Source organism: Artibeus jamaicensis, unplaced genomic scaffold (assembly GCF_021234435.1).
Source record: "Artibeus jamaicensis isolate MK-2021 breed Jamaican fruit bat unplaced genomic scaffold, CSHL_Jam_final contig_332, whole genome shotgun sequence".
In the NCBI taxonomy this organism is placed as follows: domain Eukaryota; kingdom Metazoa; phylum Chordata; class Mammalia; order Chiroptera; family Phyllostomidae; genus Artibeus; species Artibeus jamaicensis.
The window spans coordinates 23,687,038-23,707,317 of NW_026521788.1; the positions used below are offsets into that span (position 1 = coordinate 23,687,038).

Here is a 20,280-nt window from a genome sequence, read left to right on the forward strand (position 1 = left end):
GAGGAAGGGGAAGAGAGAGAAAGAAAAAAACATCAATTTGTTGTACCAGTTATATATGCATTCACTGGTTGCTTCTTGTATGTGCCCTGACCAGGAATCAAATCCACGACCTTGGTATATTGGTACGATGCTCTAACCAACTGAGCTACCTGGCCAGAGCCAGAATCAGCTTGGTATTTCAATCATTACTCATAGTCTACAAAGCAAGGTAAAAACAAGGAAATACTTATGGAAAGGGTTGAACTTCATTCAAATTTGTAGGTTTCATTGGTTTTCTCTAATTCTAACTTGAAACAATTCACAAACACCATTTCAAACACCATTTCTTTTATGCTACTAAAGCATAAAAGAAATCTAATCACAACAAAATAGGGAAGCTTTATCCCCTCAGTACATGCTAAAGTATAAAATGAAGACTCAGGTACTCAATCACAATAAGGTTGTTTAACCACATCTTTCCTCATTTGGAGATTAATACTGATATATCATAAAAAGGCCAACAGCTACACAACCTCATAAAGGATAGTCACTATAACACCTGGGTTAGGTTACATCATTCCATACACATGAAAAATGGCTGCACCTGTAACATATATACTGGGTCTCACCAATTTCTCCTTCTTGTCCGAGTTTAGGAATACTAATAGAAGTTTTGGTCTCCATTTCTAGTTTCTTCCTTGTGTCCCCTCTCTTTCCAACTATATGCCTATAATATAAAGAAAAATTAATTATTAGAGATTAAACAAAAATGTATCAAAATAAAGAAATGCATCATGTTTAAATCTTATATAGCCAGAGATACTCCCTTACAGAGAAGGGCTTCAGTAAAGGCTCAATATCTGGGGTGACACCTGCAAGTCATATAGCTTTACATAACATGCAGCATTATACTCACTGACAAAACGATGTCCTACAGCCCAATCCAATGTAAAGATATACCAGTAGTAACTGTGCCCAATACCTGTTTGCTTCTCAAAATCTGGGTCTGCAGTTTGGTGAAAGTTGGTACAGTCTCAGACAATTCAGCCACCAATGGGACTACAGTTTGAGAAGGGGAGAACCTTGTCCTTTTGGAGAACAAATTAACTATACTCTGAGATAATCCTAAAGGAATTATCCTTGATTAATTAAATAAGGGTAAAGGGCTTGGCAAAGAGCAGGGTTCACCATTCAGGACAGATTCAAAAGCAGCAAGTAGCTTCTTCCCAAGGAAACACCAAATAGTGAATGACGCAGGTGCTGCAGGAGGGCCTGCAGGCCTTGGGGGCCCTGGAATGAGAGGCTGCAGCAGCTTCCACGAAGGGTTAGGAAGTGACAGTGGCATCGGGGCTGAGGTCATAGCCGGAGTTATGGTCAGGGGTGGGGACTAAGGCCACAGAGCTCGCTCAGAGGCAAAAACAAGGAGTGTATCCCTGTCCCCAAGCTGGGATGCCTGGTCAAGGTGATGAAGATCAGGTTCCTAGAGATCTATCTCTTCTCCATCCCATCAAGGAATCTCAGATCATTGACATTTTCATGGAGGTATCGGCAGGATGACATTTTGAAGATTATGCCCGTGCAAAAGCAGACATGTGCTGGCCAGAGGACCCAGTTCAAGGCCTTTGTCACCACTGGGAACTACAATGGACATGTAGGTCTGGGTGTTAAGTGTTCAAAGGAAATAAGACACTACTATCCATGGAGCCACCAAGCTAGCCAAGCCCTCTACTGTCCCTGTGCAATGAGGCTACTGGGGTGGGGGAACAAAATTGGCAAGGCCCACACTATCCCTTACAAGGCGACCAGCTGCTGTGGCTCTGTACTGGGGTGCCTCATCCCTGGCCCTGCACCTAAGCCACTGTGCCCAAGAAGCTGCTGATGATGGCCAGTATCCAAGACTGCTACACCTCAGCCAGAGACTGCACTGTGACCCTGGGCAACTTCACCAAGGCACCTGTGATGCTATATCTAAGACCTACAGCTATCTCGCCCTCAGCCTCTGGAAAGAAACTGTGTCTACCAAGCCTCCCTATCAGGAATTCACTGAACATCTTATAAAGACCCATACCAGAGTTTCTGTGCAGAGGACTCCAGCTGTGGCCACCACATAATTTTATACAAGAAAATAAAGGGAATAAAAAGTGTTAAAAAAAAAAAAGGCACAGCCACAGCCATGGTTGATATAGCTCAGTGGACTGAGCTCCGGCCTATGAACCAAGGTTCGCTGGTTCAAATCCCAGTCAGAGGACATGCCTGAGTTGCAGGCCAGGTCCAGTAGGGGGCACATGAGGGGCAACCACACACTGATGTTCTTCTCCCTCTCTTTCTCCTTCCCTTTCTTTCTCTAAAAATAAAATAAACAAATATTTTTTTAAAAATGTTTTAAAAAGCACAGTAAAAAACAAGAAACCTCAGGGGGCTGAATTCACATAGACGTATTTTATTTGGGAGATTTCACCTAAAAATTGATACATTTCAACTAAAAATTCAGATTTCTAGGTTTAGATCAATTAGAAGAACTGACAACTCATGGCAACAAGAGACTGGAATCTATTCTCAGCCCTACTGTCAGTCATGCACACTCCACTTCCACCCTCTACTAACTGATACGTTTACATTACGGGCCTAGCCCTCCTAGTACAAATAATTCCGACGATCCAAGGTTATTTTCTGGAACCCATGGTAATTAGACGTATTACAGTGAATGAGACTACTGGATTCCAGGAGAGAAGTTTCAGAGGCTATGAAACACTAAGAGACTATCACTGAATTATAGAATTAAGAGAAAAAAATGCTCTATTATCAACAGTATTTTGGCTTCTATGATTTCAACGTAGTAACCCAATAGTAGGGGTGACTATGTCTAAAACTGTAAATTTGCTTTAATTTTTTAAAGATTTTATTTACTTATCTTTAGAAGGGAAGGGAAGGAGAGAGGGAAAGAAATATCAATGTATGGTTGCCTCTTGTGCGTCCCCTGCCGGGAACTGGCTTGCAACCCAGGCATGTGCCTGACTGGGAATCAAACCACAATCCTTTGGTTTGTAGGCCCACACTCAATCCACTGAGCTACACCAGCTAGGGCTGCTTTAATTTTTTAAATATTATTTTATATTAGTTTAGGGATTACGGCATAGTGGGTAGACAATCATATACTTTACAAAGTGGTCCTCCCTTATCTCAGGTACCCATCTGGCACCAGGCATAGTTACTACGATATTACTGACTATGTTCCCTGTGCTGCACTTTCCATCCCCATGACTGTTTTGTAACTGACAATCTGTACTTCTTAATCCCTTCAACTTTTTCACTCAGCCCCTCCAAACCTCTTCTCCTGTCATCAAGAGAACAGTTTGTTCTCTGTATCTATGAGTCTGTTTCTGTTTTGTTTATGCATTTTTGTTCTTTATATTCCACATATAAGTGAAATCATACTGTATTTGTCTTCCTCTCTGACTTTTTTCACTCAGCATAACATCCTTTAGGTCTAACCATACTGTCACAAGTGGTAAGATTTCACTTTTTTTAAAGATTTTATTTATTTATCTTTAGAGGGGAAGAGAAGGAGAGAGGGAGAGAAATATCAATGTATGGTTGCCTTTCATGTGTCCCCGACTGGGAACTGGCCTGCAACCCAGGCATGTGCCCTGATTGGGAACTGAACCATGGTTGTTTGGTTCCCAGGCCCACACTCAAACCACTAAGCTACACCAGCCAGGGCTAGATTTCATTCTTTTCTATAGCTGAGTAATACTATTCCATTGTATATATGTACCGCAGCTATCTCATCCACCTGTCCGTCTACTGATGGGCATTTGGGACACTTCTACTTCCTGTCTACTATAAATAATGCTGCAATGAACACAGGGATGCATGCATCTTCTCAAATTACTGTTTTGAGTTTCTTTAGATATATACCCAGAGGTGGAACTGGGTATATAAGGCAGTTGGTAATAAGACACCTGGTAATAAGGCAGTTCCACTTTTAATTTCTTGAGGCATCTGCATACTGTTTCCCACAGTGGCTGCACCAGTCTGCATTCCCACCAACAGTGCAGGGGGTGCCCCTTTCTCCACATCCTCGACAACACTTGTTTGTTGATTTATTGATGATAACCATTCTGACAGGTGTGAGTGTGCATTTCTTTTTGGATGGGCTAACCACACCCAATTATTTCCATTGAAATCTATTACAGTAAGGCACTTCTAAAAAAACCCAAGATGGTTAGATGTTTAAAACAGGATTAGAACTCCTCAATTTACATGGAATTTTTCTGTGTTGGGCTAGAGATTCTACTGCCCAGCTCTGTCAGGACTTTCTTTCCAGGCCTTATCAGTAAGGGGTGCCTTCAACCAGGCCCTATTTGGGGCCAGTTGTTAGTGGACAAGCTTATCACAAAAATGTTAGTTGTCTACTCACCTTACTTAGAAAGGGAAATATTTGAGGGTTAAATAAGTTTTACACTCAAACAAACCTTGGGTAAGTCATTTACCCACTCTAAGTCTATTTCCTCAGTTGTAAAAATGAAGTGAATAATACCTATTTAGCCTAAGGTTGTTGTAAAAATAAATGCATTCATACATAAAAAGGGCTTCCCAGTGACTGGCACACAGCTCAGTACAGTCCATGCTATCCTCATAAAGCCCATAACGGCATCCACCCAGTTAAGAATGTAGGCAGGCTCAAAGGAGGTTTACATGGAAAGTCTAAGCCAGTCACTACAATAATGCAGATACACTGTGAAGGGCTACTGTTTTATTAAATATATGAATGGAAATTCCTACCAGATTGAGTGCTTCTCAATCTTGTCTACACACTGAAATTACCCGGGGTACTTGAAACACTAATGACACCTTGGTCCACCAGTTCCAGAGATTCTGATTTAATTGGATTGAGGTGCGGCCAGACAGCAAGAGTTTTTAAAGCTCCTCAAGTGATTCTAATGTGCACCTGAGGGTGAAAAGCACAGTATTAGATCTAATCCACAGATAGGTATTAACCACCACTAGGCTATGATTATAAATTCGTTAGCCAGGTAATTTTTCCCTTGATCTCGATAATCCTACAGAAATGATTCATAAAAAAGGAATCTTCATAATAAATACTGTCTATTAATTAGATTTAACAGAATCCATATCTAATCTAACATGCAAGTCATCTGATACAGTATTAATTAGAAAATACAGAATTCAGAGGATAAAGTTGAAATCATAAATCTGAGAAATTTTTACACACTTTACCAATAGCAGATATACACATTAAATAAGACACATTGCATTGACTTTATCAGGAACAGAGCCACAAATTTCTCCAATCATATTTCTTAGAAGAAAATGTCACTGAAACCTGAGAGGAAAGTGAGCTGTCACAGTTAACATTTGCTTTCCCATGTGGCCAAATTCCAGAAGAATTTTATCCTTAATAGGTATTTCAGGATACTCTCAAAGCTGTAGAAAATGAAACTATTGCCTCTTGAAACTTAAAGGTATATTTCCATATTTGTAAATCTCCTCTCATAAAAAAGACTGGACAGACTAATTCATGTGATACAACACAGAAAAAGAATTTATGGACTTCCTAGACAAGCCTATCTTCAGAGGTGTAAGCCCAAATGAAACCAGTTAGGCACATAAGCTAACCATATTAGTGGTTAATATGGGACAGAAAATGGTCAAGCAAGCACAGATTGAAGTGATAACCAAGTTTTCAAGCAATGTATAAACATGATCCTGGAAAAAGCATATCAGTCTTTGGTAAGTGCTATGGACTAATGCAACAGTCACATGCTGGCCTTCAAGAAGCTTCCTATCTAGCCCTGGCTGGTGGGACTCAATGGATAGAGTACAGGCCTGTGAACCAAAGGGTCATGAATTCGACTCCCAGTCGGGGCACATACCTGTGTTGTAGGCCAGGTCCCCATTAGGAAACACACCTGAGGCAACCACGCATTGATGTTTCTTTTCCTCTCTCCCTCCCTTCCATACTCTCTAAATAGCCCTGGCTGTTGTGGATCAGTGGATTGAGTGTGGGCCTGCAAACCAAAGGGTTGCCGGTTGGATTCCCCATCAGGGCACATGCCTGGGTTGTGAGCCAGGTCAGGTCCCCAGTGAGGGGCATGTAAAAGGCAACCACACACTGATATTCTACTCCCTCTCTTTTTTACTCCCTTCCCCTCTGTCTAAAATAAATAAATAAAAATCCTTGAAAAATATAAATAAAATATATTTTTAAGATTTTATTCATTTATTTTTAGACAGAGGGGAAGGGAGGGAGAAAGAGAGAGAAACATCAATGTGTGGTTGCCTCTCATGTGGCCCCCACTGGGGACCTGGCCTGCAACCAAAAATATGGAACGCTTCACGAATTTGCGTGTCATCCTTGCGCAGGGGCCATGCTAATCTTCTCTGTATCGTTCCAATTTTAGTATATGTACTACCGAAGCAAGCACATAAATAACATGTTTTTAAAAAAAAAAGAAGCACAAGCCTGGCTGGTGTAGCTCAGTGGATTGAGCACAGGCCTGCGAACCAGAGTATTGCGGTTCTATTCCCAGTCAGGGCACATGCCTGGATTGCAGGCCAGTTCCCAGCAGGGGACACACAAGAGGCAACCATACATTGATGTTTCTCTCCCTTTCTCCTTCTCTTCCCCTCTAAAGATAAATAAATAAAAATCTTTTTTTAATAAATAATAAATACAAGACTAAGAAATGCTACAAAGGAAAAAAAGTAGAGGGTTTTATGAAAACATATGAGCAGACTTGGCAGCATAGGCCTTGCCTCTTCATGCAACCACATCAAAATTACAACTAAAATATAAAACCACCATTAATAGGAACCATCAGAAATTGGAACTCTTAACAACTACAGAATTAAAGAAACCATTTCCACCCAGACTCGGGGGGGGGGAGGGCATGCAGATGCAGAACTGGCTGATACCTCACCATGTGTGGTGGATAAAAATTTGAAAACAATATGTTAGGAGCAAGGAGTCCTAGCCCCATACCAGGGCCCAGACCAGGTTCCAGTGCCAAGAAGATAAGTCCCCACAACTTCTGGCTACAAAAACCAGCAGGAACTGAGTCAGTGGGAGAAACTACTGGAACCCTAAGCAGTTCCTCTTAAAGAACCCACACAAGGACTCACACACTAAGACTCACACCCTCTGAGCTCCAGCACCAGGGTAGCAAGCAGCTTGAAAGGCACCAGTGGTACACAGGGAAAAACTGACGTGTCTGGCATCAAGTGAGCTGAAGCCATTATTGTCCCTTTTCTGAACCTTCTGCCCCACAGAGCAGGCAAGCTGGTGCCATATCTGAGACTCCATCAACCTGTCTAACATTGTTTGACCTTCCCTAGAGACCCTCAGAGACTCTGCCCTACCCAACTTACGAACCCACTCAAGTTGCTTTTCCATATGTATGGCTGGTCTTGGCTCATGCTTCATAACTTCCTAAATCCTAACAAGCAAGCAACAGCTGGCTTCAGTGAGCAGCGGCCCAGCAATAGCAGCAGCCAGCCTAGATTCACAGCTAGGCTTCACCTGGGAATCTCCAAGCCCAGCATAAGCATCAGCCATCTCAGAATGCTTTATACCTCAGGCAGAGTGGCCCTGGGCAAAAGACAGGTAGGGGCTGACCATGGCCTGCACGACTCGGGAACCCCCAGAGCTTGTGTACCCGGTGGACAACCACAGACCACAATGGAGCACCAGCACCCTGCCCTTGCACAGCTGATCCACCACAGAGGGTGGATGTTGATGGTAAGGGGTCAAAGCCAGTCCTTGCAGCTGGCTAGACTAGTAAATCCCTCCCATTCATCTGCCAACAGCAACCAAGTCTCAACTACAAGATGAGGGTGTACTCAGCCCACACAAAGGGTATACCTCAAATACCTAGCTGGGGTGACAGGGGAGGCTGTACCACTGGACCCTAGAGGACATCGACTACATTAGGCCACACTACCAAGACATGGAGTCATAGCAGCTCTTCCTAATATATAGAAACAAACACAGGGAGGCTGTCAAAATGAGGAGACAAAGAAATAGGGCCCAAATGAAAGAACAGTAAAAACTCCAGAAAAAGAGCTAAACAAAATGGAGACAAGCAATCTATCAGATGCAGAGTTCAAAACATTAATTACAAGGATGCACAAGGAACTTAGTGAGGACCTCAACAGCATAAAAAAGATCTAGTCAGAAATGAAGGATTCGCAAATTAAAATAAAGAACAATTTACAGGGAAACAACAGTAGAGTGAATGAAGCCTAGAATCAAATCAATGATTTGGAAAATAAAGATGACAGACTTCCAGCAGGATGGGGGCATATGTACACATGTTTGCCCCCTTGCACAATCATAAGAAAGATCAGAACTAACCTCAAAACAAAAAAAACACCCAGAACTGCCAGAAAATCTAATTCTATGGAAGTCTGACAACAAAGGATATAAAGAAGCTATATTCATCCAGATGAGTAGTAGGGGTGGAGACAGGGAGCTGGGGAGGAGAGGCTGCCACGTGATAGCAGTGGCGAAGCAGTGGCAGCACCAGCCAGCGAACGGGTGCTCATACTTTCACGAGTGGTAGATAGAAACTGGGAAGGATACCAGAGGAACAAGCAATGCTAGCACCAAGCCAAACCGCACAACCCAGGGTTCAGAGCCAGGAAATAAAGCCTCCTAACTTCTTGCTGTAAAAACCAGTGGGGGTTGGGAGATGGGACAACAGAGGAAACTGTTGGTCTATCAGGAGACTCCATTTAAAGGGCCCATATGGTCCTAGAACATATGCAAACACACCCACTTTAAGAACCACCACCAAGGCAACAGCAAGAGGGATACCAGTCACATGTGGCAAGTGGGTGAACCGTCTGGAAACAAGGTGAGTACTGAGTAAGTTTCCAGCAGCCAAGCAGCTGCAATATCCCCTCTCCAACCCCTCCCCCATATAAGAGCAAAAAAGCAGTGAATCGGATTACCCCACCCTGGCCTTCCCTCCCTTCCTCTCTCTCTAAAAATAAATAAATTAATTTTTTTTTTAAAGAAAGAAAGAAAACCATTTGGGCTTAAGTGCAAAGCCAGGAAAAATAGTATGAATTGAGACTGAAAAATACAGGGCCTGCTAATAAGTCATGTTCAAGGTTTGGGCATTATTCTAATGGAACATAATTCCATCTTCAATGGAAGGATGTTGATGGATTTTAAACAGAGGTAGTAAAATAATCAGATTTGCCTTTTAGAAGACCATTCTACCCTCAATGTGAAGCACTGATTGGAAAGAGAGCAAGAATCAATGTGTAGAATCAATCAGTAAGCAGGCTATTTGAAGTAATCCAGAAGAGACCAGCAGGGTGTCAGCAAAGAGATAAGTGATGGATTCAAAAGACACTTAAAAGGCTGAATTAATAAGACTTGGTGATATGTATGGAATGATGACACTGAAATGTAATCAGTCCTTAGAAATTCTAGGACATACATAGCCGGTCAAGATGGTGGCATAGGTCCATGTAGTACTCCCATCCTCCCACAACCACATCAAAATTACAACTAAACTACAGAACCACTGTCATTTCATAACTGCCTGAAATCTAGCTGAATGGAAGTCCTACATCAAAACTGACAGAAAGGGCAGAGATGCAGAACAGGCTGATCCCACAGCTATATGTGACAGATAAAAATAGGGAGGAATATCTCGGTTACAGAAGTACCCAGAGGATTGAGGGGTCCCAACCCCACACCAGGCTCCCCAGGCCAGGGCTCCAGTGCCAAGAAGAGAAGTCCCCATAACTTCTGGTTGTAAAAACCAGCACGGAATTCTACTGAGTGAAAAGGACACACTGGAGTCCCAGGCAATGCCTCCTAAAAAGCCCACACACGGACTTATACTCACTCACTCTGAGCACCAGCTCTGGGGTAGCAGCTCAAAAGACACCAGGAACATACTGAGTGGAACTGAACTGTCTGGCATCCAGGCCAAGAGCTGGAAGGGCAGCTCTCTTCCAGACAAAAGTGCCAGCAGAAGCTATTTTTCCGTCCCTGAGACAGTCCCCCTGATCCCCCCACAGAACTGGCTGGCAGGTGGGTGCCATATATCACTCTCCGTCAACCTGGTCTAACACTGTCCCACCTGGTGATTCCCTGAGACCCTGCCCCATCCAAATTTTGAGCCTATCCCAGCTGTTTCCAGTGGATTTTCCATAAAAATGGCCCATCTGGCTCATGCTTTACTTTCCTAAAATCTATAAAACAGGCAGCATCTCCACCCTGACTGGTGTGGCTCAGTGGATTGAGTGTCAGCCTGTGACTCAAAAGGTCACAAGTCTGATGCCCGGTTACAGCACATGCCTAGGTTGTGAGCCATGTACCCAGTTGGGGGTGTGCAAGAGGTAGATGATTCACATTATCTCTTGCACATCAATGTTTCTATCCCTCTCTTTGTCCCTCCTTTCCCCTCTCTCTAAAAATAAATAAATAACCCAGCAGCATCTGGCTTCAGCCTGCCCAGTACCTCTTGCTAAGTGGCCCCAGGCCACAAACTAGCAGCACCCAGCCTTGGTTCACAGCTTGGCCTTGCCTGGGCACCTCTAATCCCAGCACAAGCTGCAGCTATCTGCAGATAGCCTTCTAATAGCTCATGCCAGGAGGTCCCAGGTAGAGCACAGGCAGTGACTGACCTTGGCCTGTACCTCCCTTGGGGCCCACAGCCAATGCACCTGGTGGAAAGTCCATCAGCCTAGGAGTAAATCCCCCCATAAAGGCTCACCTACAATGGGGGGGGGGTATACACAGCTCACACCACTGTGGGCAAGATGGGGGACCTGGAGTGCCTAGCTTGGGTGATCAGGGAGGCTGCACCACTAGACCCTACAGAACACCTACTACATTCTACCAAGACCAGAAGACTTAGCAGTTCATAGAAACAAACACAGGGTGGCAGCCAAAATGAGGGGACAAAGAAATATGTCCCAAATGAAAAAACAGAACAAAACTCCAGAAAAAAAAAATTCCACTATTCCACAGCTACTGGTCTGCAGCTGTTCTGATGGTAGCAGTTGTGGCATTCCTCTGTGGGAAAGGAACTGTTACACAGTTAAACACCTCTTTCTCAGCAAAGCTGAAGGTGGGCATGTGTGTGACAGACACAGGAAAAAATACGTAAGTAAACAAAATGGAGACAACCAATTTACTAGGTATGGAGTTCAAAACACTGGATATAAGGATGTTCAAGGAACTCGGAGAGAACTTCAACAGCATAAAAAAAAGACATGGAAACCATAAAAAAAAACAACAACCAACCCAGTCAGAAATAAAGGATACACTAACTGAAATGAAGAATAATTTACACGGAATCAGCAGTGGACTAGAGGAAGCCAAGAATCAAATCAGTGATTTAGAACACAAGGAAGCAAAAAAACCACCCAATCAGAACAGCTAAAAGAAAAAGGAATCCATGCGCTGGCTATGTAGCTCAGCAGATTGAGCAACAGGCTGAGAACCAAAGGGTCACAGGTATGATTCCCACCCAGTCAGGGCACATGCCTGGGTTGCAGGCAGGCCAGGTCCCCAGTGGGGGGCATGCAAAAGGCAACCACACATGGATGTTTCTCTTCTTCTCTGTCTCTCTCCCTTCCCCCTCTCTAAAAATAAATGAAACCTTTAAATAAAAAGAAAAAGGAACCCCCCAAAAATAAGGATAGTGTAAGGAACATCTGGAACAACTTCAAGAAAAGCAACATTCACATCATAGGGGTGCCAGAGGAGAAGTGAGAGAGTAAGAAATTGAAAACCTATTTGAAAAAATGACAGAAAATTTCTGTAACGTGGTGAAGAAAACAGACATACAAGTCTAGGAAGCACAGAGTCCCAAACAAGATGAACCCAAAGAGGCCCTCATCAAGACATTTATTTAAAATGCAGAATGTTAAAGATAAAGAGAAACCACAGTTTCTCTTTATCTTTAGCAGGAGCAAGAGAAAAGCAGTTATTAACCTAAAAGGGAGCTCCCATAAGAGTATCAGCTGAGCCATGACTGGTGTGACTCAGTGAATTGAACAGAAGCCTACAAGCTGAAAGGTCTCCAGTTTGATTCGCTTTCAGGGCACATGGCTGGATTGCAGGCCAGGTCCCCAGGTGGGGGCATGCAAGAACAACTAACTGATGTTGCTCTCCCACTCTCTCTCCCTCCCTTCCCTTCTCTCTGAAAACAAATAAAATCTCTAAAAAAAAAACAAAAAAAAAACTGTCTACTGATTTCTCAACAGAAACATTTCAGGCCAAAACAGATTGGCAAGAAATATTCAAAGCGATGAAGAGCAAGGACCTACAACAGAGATTGCTCTGCCCATAAACCTATCATTTGAATCAAAGGACATAAAAGAGCTTCCTAGAAAAAGAAAAGTTAGAGTTCATCACCACCAACCAGTATTACATGAAATGTCAAACGGTCATTTCTAAGAAGAAAAAAAAATTAAAAATATTAATAATAACATGGCAATAAATATATATCTACCAACAACTGAATCTAAAAGACAAAATAATTGAAGAAAAGATGGGCAGCATAATCTCAGACATTGCTCATAGCAATATTTTATGAATATATCTCCCTAGGCAAGGGAAACAAAAGAAAAAAATAAATGGGACTACAACAAACTAAAAAGTTTTTGCACAGCAAAGGAAACGATCAACAAAACAAAAAGACAACCCACTGAATGAAAGAACACATTCACCAATTCATCTCAAAAGGAGTTAACATCTACAATTTATAAAGAACATTCAAAACCCAACACCAAAAAAACAACCCATTAAAATATGGGCAAAGGCACAGGGTCCTGAACCATACACAAACCCGCCCACTCGGGAATCAGCACCAGAAGGGCCCAATTTAGTTGTGGGTAGCGGGGGAAGTGACTGAAACCCAGCTGAGAGTGGAGCAGACACCATTGTTCCCACTCAGATCCCTCCCCCACATACAGCATCACAAGTAGCAGCGAAGTGGGCTTCCCCACCCTGGTGAACACCTAAGGCTCCGCCCCTCACTACGTAACAGGAGTGTCAAGACAAAAAAAAATTGGCCCAAATAAAAGAATAGGTCAAAAAATACAATTAAGTGACAAAGACGTAGCCAACCTATCATATGCACAGTTCAAAACACTGGTAATCAGGACGCTCACAGAACTGGTTGAATTTGGTTGCAAATTAGATGAAAAAAATGAAGACAATGCTAAGTGAAATAAAGGAAAATATACCGGGAATCAATAGTGATAAAAAGAAAACTGGGACTCAAATCACAGTGCGGACCAAAAGTAAGAAAAAAACATCTAATCAGAAAAGAATGAAGAAATAAGAATTCAAAAAAATGAGGAGGAACCTCCAGGACATCTTCAAACATTCCAACATCCGAATTATTCAAGAAGGGGAAATGGAAAGGCAACAAGTGGAAAAGTTATTTGGACAAATAATAAAGGAGAACTTCCCCAATCTGACAAAGGAAATAGACTTCCAGGAAATCCAGGAAGCTAAGAGTCCCAAAGAAATTGGACCCGAGGAGCACACCAAGGCACATCATAATTATATTACCCAAGATTAAAATTAAAGAGAGAATCCTAGTAGCAGCAAGAGATAAGGAGGCAGTTACCTACAAAGGAATTCCCATCAGACTGTCAGCTGATTTCTCAAAAGAGACTTACAGGCAAGAAGGGGCTGGAAAGAAGTACTCCAAGTCCTGAAAGGCAAGGAGCTACATCCAAGATGACTGTATCCAGCACAGCTTTAATTAGACTGGAAGGGCAGGTAAAGTGCTTCTCAGATAAGGTCAAGTAAAAGGAGTTCATCATCACCAAGTTCTTATTATATGAAATGTTAAAGGTACTTATCTAAGAAAAAGAAGATAAAAAATATGAACAGTAAAATGACAGCAAACTCACAATCATTAATAACCACACCTAAAACAAAAACAAAAGCAAACTAAGCAAACAACTAGAGCAGGAACAGAACCACAGAAATGGAGATCACATGGAGGATTATTAACAGGGGAGTGGGAAGGAGAGAGAGAGGGAAAAGGTACAGAGAATAAGTAGCATAGACAGTAGGTAGAAAATAGACAGGGGGAGGGCAAGAATAGCATGGGAAATGTAGAAGCTAAAGAACTTACAAGTATAACACATGGACATGAACTAAAGGGGGTGAATGTGGGTGGGAGAGGGTGTGCAGGGTAGAGGGGAGTAAAGGGGGGGAAATGGGACAACTGTAATAGCATAATCAATAAAATATATTTTAAAAAATGGGCAAAGGACCTGAATAGGCATTTTTCCAGAGTACATACAAATGGCCAACAGACATATGAAAAGATGCTCAACATCACTAATCATCACAGAAATGCAAATTAAAACCACAATGAGATATCACCTCATACCAGTCAGAATGACTATCATCAGTAAATCAACAATTAAGTGCTGGCAAGTAGGTGGACAAAGGGGAACCCTTTTGCACTGCTGGTGGGAATGCAAACTAATGCAGCCACTGTGAAAAACAGTATGGAGATACCTCAATAAATTAAAAATATATCTATTTTTTGACCCAGTGATCCCACTGCTGGGAATATGTCCAAAGGAACTCAGAACACTAATTCAAAAGAATATAAGCATCCTTATATTCCCTGCAGCATTATTTACAATAGCCAAGATATGGAAACAGCCCAAGTGTCCATCAGTAGATGAGTAGATAAAAAAATACTATGGGACATTTACACAATTAAATACTATTCAGCTGTAAAAAAAATAAATAAATAAAGTTTTACCCTTTACAACAGTATGGATAGACCTGGAGAACATTATGCTAAGTGATATAAGCCGCTCACAGAAAAACAAATACCATATGACTTCACACGTATGTGGAATCCAATGAACAAACTGAACTAATAAGCGAAGACAAGACAGACTCATACATAGAGAGCAGGATGACACCTAAAGCTGAGGAGGTTAGAGGGTGGAGGGGATTGATCAAAAAGGAAAAAGGAGCCCTGGCTGGCGTAGCTCAGTGGATTGAGCGCAGGCCTGCGAACTAAAGGATCAGGGTTCGATTCCCAGTCAGGGCTCATGCCTGGGTTGCAGGCCAGTTCCCAGCAGAAGACACACAAAAGGCAACCATACATTGATATTTCTCTCCCTTTCTCCTTCCCTTCCCCTCTAAAGATAAATAAATAAAATCTTTTTTAAGAAAAGGAAAAAGGATTCATGGACATGGACAATAATGTGGTGATCATGGTGGGAGGAGAAGGGCCTAAGAGGACTCAATGGTAATGGAAAAAAATACAATTAAAAAAATTTTTTAATTAAAAAATAAATCATTACCATCAACAGAAAAAAATATGAGTAACACAATGGTAATAAATATATACCTATCAACAAATGAATCTAAAAACAAAATAAATGAAGCAGAACAGAAAGAAACTGACAGATGCAGAGAACATTTTGATGGTTACCACTGGTAGGGGGATTGGGGAGATGAGTGAAAAATGTGAAGGGATAAAGAAGTACAAATCAGTACTTACAGAATAGTCATGGGGATGGATGTAAAGTACAGCATCAGGAATATAGTCAATAATGTTCTAATAACTATGTATGTTGTCAGATGGATACAAGGTTTATGAGGATGATCACTTAGTTAAGTTATGTAATACTGAATCACTGGTGTATATGCCTAAAACTAATATAATATTGTATTTCAACTATAATTTAAAAATTAAAAAATGAGCCCTGGCTGGTGTCGCTCAGTGGATTGAGCATGGGCCTGCAAACCAAAGGGTCACTGGTTTGATTCCCAGTCAAGGCACATACCTGGGTTGCAGGCCGGGTCCCCAGTGGGGGACACATGACAGGCAACCACACATTGATGTTTTTCTCCCTCTCTTTCTCCTTCCCTTCCCCTCTCTCTAAAAGTAAATAAATAAAATTTTTTTAATTATTAAAAAAATTAATTCTAGGATATAAAACACAACTATCTTCTCATCAGTAATCAAGCATCGCAATTAAGTATGGAAGAAAGGAGAGTCAGCTTCCTGCTGAGTTTCCTGAAAATGCCTCCCCATGAAGCTGCCCAGGGCTTCACTCACTTGTAGAGCAGGCTGGGGGCCTTCACGGTACACTGGAAACCTTGCTCGGTCTGCACCACCTCGTAGCCATCACAGGGCTCTTCTGCACACTCCACGAAGCCTGCACAGAAACGGTAACACGCTGCTCAGAGCTGCTGCTCTGTGGACAACAGCCTTCTCCTCAGCTGTCCACCACTCTCAAGGTTTAAAAAAAGTAACACACTCATACAAAGAAAAGCCAGACATTTTACATTGCAAAACGCTGCTCTAATATTTCTTGTGATGTGCTCTTAGAAGAAAAATAAAGAATAAGAAACGCATGACTATTTCAAATCTTCCTGTCTTGGAACCTTGGAAAAGTAGTATGTACATTCCACTGTTTCTCCCAATTGTTTTCTCCCAGAAAGCTAAGACAATTTTAAAAGCTTTACTGTTTTTTTAGAGAGATGTAATTCACATAACATAAAATTTATCCTCTTAAAATGTACAACTCTGTTGTTTTTAAGACACAAAATTTCTCCAGTGACTAATGTATGAGTGATGCTGAGAGAACTTAATAACAGCAGAGACAAAGTGAAATAAAGGAGAGCAAAGGCCCCAAGGGCGTAGGGACACAATGGGGAACCTCAGGGGGATGACTAAACTACAAGGTTTAGGGCCCAGTGAAAAAGCTTATAAAGCAAAAGGAAAATAGAGAACATGAAAGGCCCTGCCCATTTATGTATTAAACTAAAGCCCAAGTTAATTAGTCTGAAAATATTTATAATCCATCTTGACTATTTAGTGCCTCGGCCCAGCCGCAGCAGGGTCCAGGGATTCCCAAAGGTGGGTAAGGCGCTGGCAATGGGTAACAGACAACAACACGCCTCAAAGGACAGTGAAGCTCTGTTCCGTTTATTGCAAGTACAAGTAGGTTTTTATATTTTCATTTTAGGTAGTGATTAACATTTGCAGCATAGCATGATCAGTTAAGTAAAAAACCAATACAAAAAAATCAATACAAAGGTAACCAGGAAAAATATAAGAATTTCCGTAATTTCAGTTATGTTAAACAAAAGTTGTTTTGACCAGGAGAACCATTAATCAGACAATTTGAACTAGCTCTATGTACAGAGTTTGAATGTCTTATTGTTTATTAAAGGTCTTAGAATCTGGCATGGGGCAAAAGGTATGCTAGATCAAGCAGAGGTTAGGAAATTTATTACAAGGCCTTTGTGATGTCTAACTTAGCTATCTAGCCTTTTCTGTCTAAAATGTTTCTCTGTGTACTATGAACTGACTCCCTAGTAACTGTTTCTATGTGTTTAGTTTGTAATAGTTAACCAGCCTTTTTTAATATTTCTTTGCCTGTCTAACTGATATATATTCTTATTCAAGGTAAAGGAGGGGCTGTTACTCCAACTTTTAGACATTCAGGGGCTATTTCATTAGAGGGGATTTTGTTCTCTGGTCAAGAAATTATTTTGTACAACTTCATTGGAATTATGCTCATCAATGAACCTGAAATACAAGTGTCTAACAATCCCACCACCTTTTGATCACCCAAACAAACATGAAAGGAGAGATAGACAGGAAATCCAGCCACAGTTGCCTCTGCCTTGCAGATGCATCTCAACCGTCCCGACCTTGTCAAGGGACGGTTGCTGGACGGCTCCTGACAATTTAGGTTGTTGGGTTCTTTTTAAGATTTATTTATTTTTAGAGAGAGGGAAAGGGAAGGAGAAAGAGAGGAAGAAAAACATCAATGTGTGGTTGCCTCTCCCATGCCTACTGGGGACCTGACCCTCAAGCCAGGCATGTGCCCTGACTGGGAATGGAACCAGCAACCCTTTGGTTTGCAGGCTGGCACTCAGTCCACCAAGCCACACCAACCAGGGCTTGCTTAGTTTATTTCTTAAAATTATTCCTACACAATAATAAAGTTGTGAGCTTGGAACTGCCTATATATGATTACAAAAAAAAGAAAAATAACAGTAAGAATAGCTAACATTATTGGGCACTGGATAAAACACTTATGTTCATTTATTTCAATAATTTATATATATTACCTCACAACTTTACAGATAAAGGAAGTTACTTTTGCCACAGAATATTAATGGTTAAATTAATAGTTAACTAAAATAGCGCCTTATTACACTTAAGCCTTTGTACAAATATGAAACACGAACTGCAACCGAAAACACTTAAACAACTCAAACACATCTGTCCCCTTGACATCAACACAAATCTATGAAAAGCCAATCATTTCAAATTTCCCTATGCACAAAGAAACACATTGAAACAAAACAAAGGATGGCTTCTACAATAGAGAGAACTTTTACTTCTAATCAGCCCAAAGAGCAACTAGGATTACCTTGATAGAAGTCCTCATCCTCTTCTTCATGTTGGTATGTCTGTTCTTGAATGGGATTCTTTCTATAAATCCGTCCCCCAATTCTTATAAGCTGTGGGCGCAGAACTTCCATGATATGTTCCCAAATAATATTTCAGTGAAATCCTGAAAAAATAAGTAATCACCTTACCTTTTTAAAAAAAAACTTCATTCATTTATCTTTAGAAGGGAAGGGAAGGGAAGGAGAGATGGAGAGAAATATCAATGCATGGTTGCTTCTCCTGCACCCCTGCTGGGAACAAGCCTGCAACCCAGGCACGTGCCCTGACTGGGAATCAAACCGCAGTCTTTTGGTTCACAGGCCCATGCTCAATCCACTGAGCTACACCAGCCAGGGGATCACCTTACCTTTTGATCAGAGAGAAAAAACAGCCCTGGCTGGTGTCACTAAGTAGAATGAATGCTGGCCTGAAAACTGAAAGGTCACCAGTTCGATTCCCACTCAGGGCACATGCCTGGGCCACAGGCCAGGTTTCCAACTGGAGACATATGAGAGGCAACCAATTGATGTTTCTCTCCTTCTCTTTTTCCCTCCCTTCCCCAACCTCTAAAAAAATAAATAAAATCTTTTTTTCAAAAAAGAAAGAAAACCCCTCATTTTACAGATCATTATGTAGGCCTGAAAGGACATAATTGGGCATCTGCTCACAGTACATCTTAAGCAAAAGCAGCACTATTTCCATTAGGCCTCCCTTCTTTGTAATCTGTTTTAAGTCGACCAGTGCATTTTCCATTACATATTTCATTCCTGGCTCATGCTACACAGTAATTTGTAAACTATTCAGCTCTCCAAAAAAAAAAAAAAAAAGGTGATTGAAAGATTCTGAGCCCTTTATATACACCTTGTCCACGGTTTTGAAACAAAGAGTATAAGTCTGTTTATTAAACCTAAAAGGAATACAGTGCAACCTTCTGTGTTTAACCACTTGCAAAGTGTTTCACCCTGTCTGTACAGCATGAAAATTGAGAATTAAGGATATTAATACACTTATTTATCCTTGGGGGGCGGGGAAGCCTCTAGTACTTTCAGAAGTACATGAAATATACACCCAACAATTAGATCCAGTTGCCTAGAAAACCATTAGGTTAGGTTAAAATATAACCTAACCAACATGGTTCTTCAAACCAATACATAGCTGAGGGGAGGAATCCAATTTCCAGAGACCACTGCCCAACAAAATGCACCACTTGCTAAGAAGCCAAGCTTCTAGTCACAACTCAAGGAATCAATTCAGGAAACAAGGGTTATTATGGGCTGGCTGTGTTTAAGTTCAACCAATATTCCTACCACATAGGTTGGAGGGTCTTGAAGCCCAAAATACAGAGTTCCAAAGAAAACAGATCAATCCTTAACAAATACACTAACAGTCCAATCCCCAGCAACTAAGTCACTTTAATTGGCAGTTTGTGTACAGAACCAAGGAGCGATTTGTGTTGTGAGAAATAACAGACAAGGAAAAGAGACCTGAATGGAGAAGAGGGAGCATTAATTAGCATAGTTCAATGATACTCCATTCTACTTTCTCCAAGAAAAAAGTTCTCCACAGATTTTAATGTCACAGGCCCTCAGACCAGGAATTCTGGAAGAGTCGCCTCAGAAACAGCACACTCCTCACCTGCCCTCCCTTAACCTGCCGACCGTGGGTTAAGAAACTGCTCAGAAGGACAATTTAACCCTACTACGGGGTGGTGTGTGGAGTGAAAAGAAAGCAGAAGCCCTGAACCATGAAAGCGAGCAAGAAAGACAAGTACTCCAATGTAACCGAAGAAGGTTCCGCAGCTGGAGGTAAACCGTAGTAAGGAGAGGAGGTAAAAAAAAAAAAA

General features: G+C 41.6%; 1 protein-coding gene and 2 non-coding genes across 6 annotated transcripts in view; 1 reads left to right on the forward strand and 2 right to left on the reverse strand.

Annotated features, from left to right (window-relative positions):
* The window catches only part of ASCC1 (activating signal cointegrator 1 complex subunit 1), a 114,793-nt gene that overhangs the window by 94,165 nt on the left and 348 nt on the right, over nucleotides 1-20,280 (reverse strand). For 2 of the 4 annotated variants that reach the window (XM_053663949.1, XM_037130555.2), the window contains exons 2-4: nucleotides 18,418-18,561; nucleotides 16,086-16,185; nucleotides 609-706 (exon numbers count right to left, since the gene is read on the reverse strand). In XM_053663949.1, the coding sequence (XP_053519924.1) occupies nucleotides 609-706; nucleotides 16,086-16,185; nucleotides 18,418-18,529 (310 nt within the window). In that variant the 5' untranslated portion in view covers nucleotides 18,530-18,561. The other 2 variants (XM_037130556.2, XM_037130557.2) reach the window with 2 other exon arrangements.
* On the reverse strand, nucleotides 6,322-6,428 carry LOC119038211 (U6 spliceosomal RNA). The gene has a single exon (XR_005080372.2). It is a non-coding gene; the product is annotated as a U6 spliceosomal RNA (small nuclear RNA).
* LOC119038221 (small nucleolar RNA SNORA41) lies at nucleotides 10,989-11,121 on the forward strand. Its single transcript, XR_005080381.2, has one exon. It is a non-coding gene; the product is annotated as a small nucleolar RNA SNORA41 (small nucleolar RNA).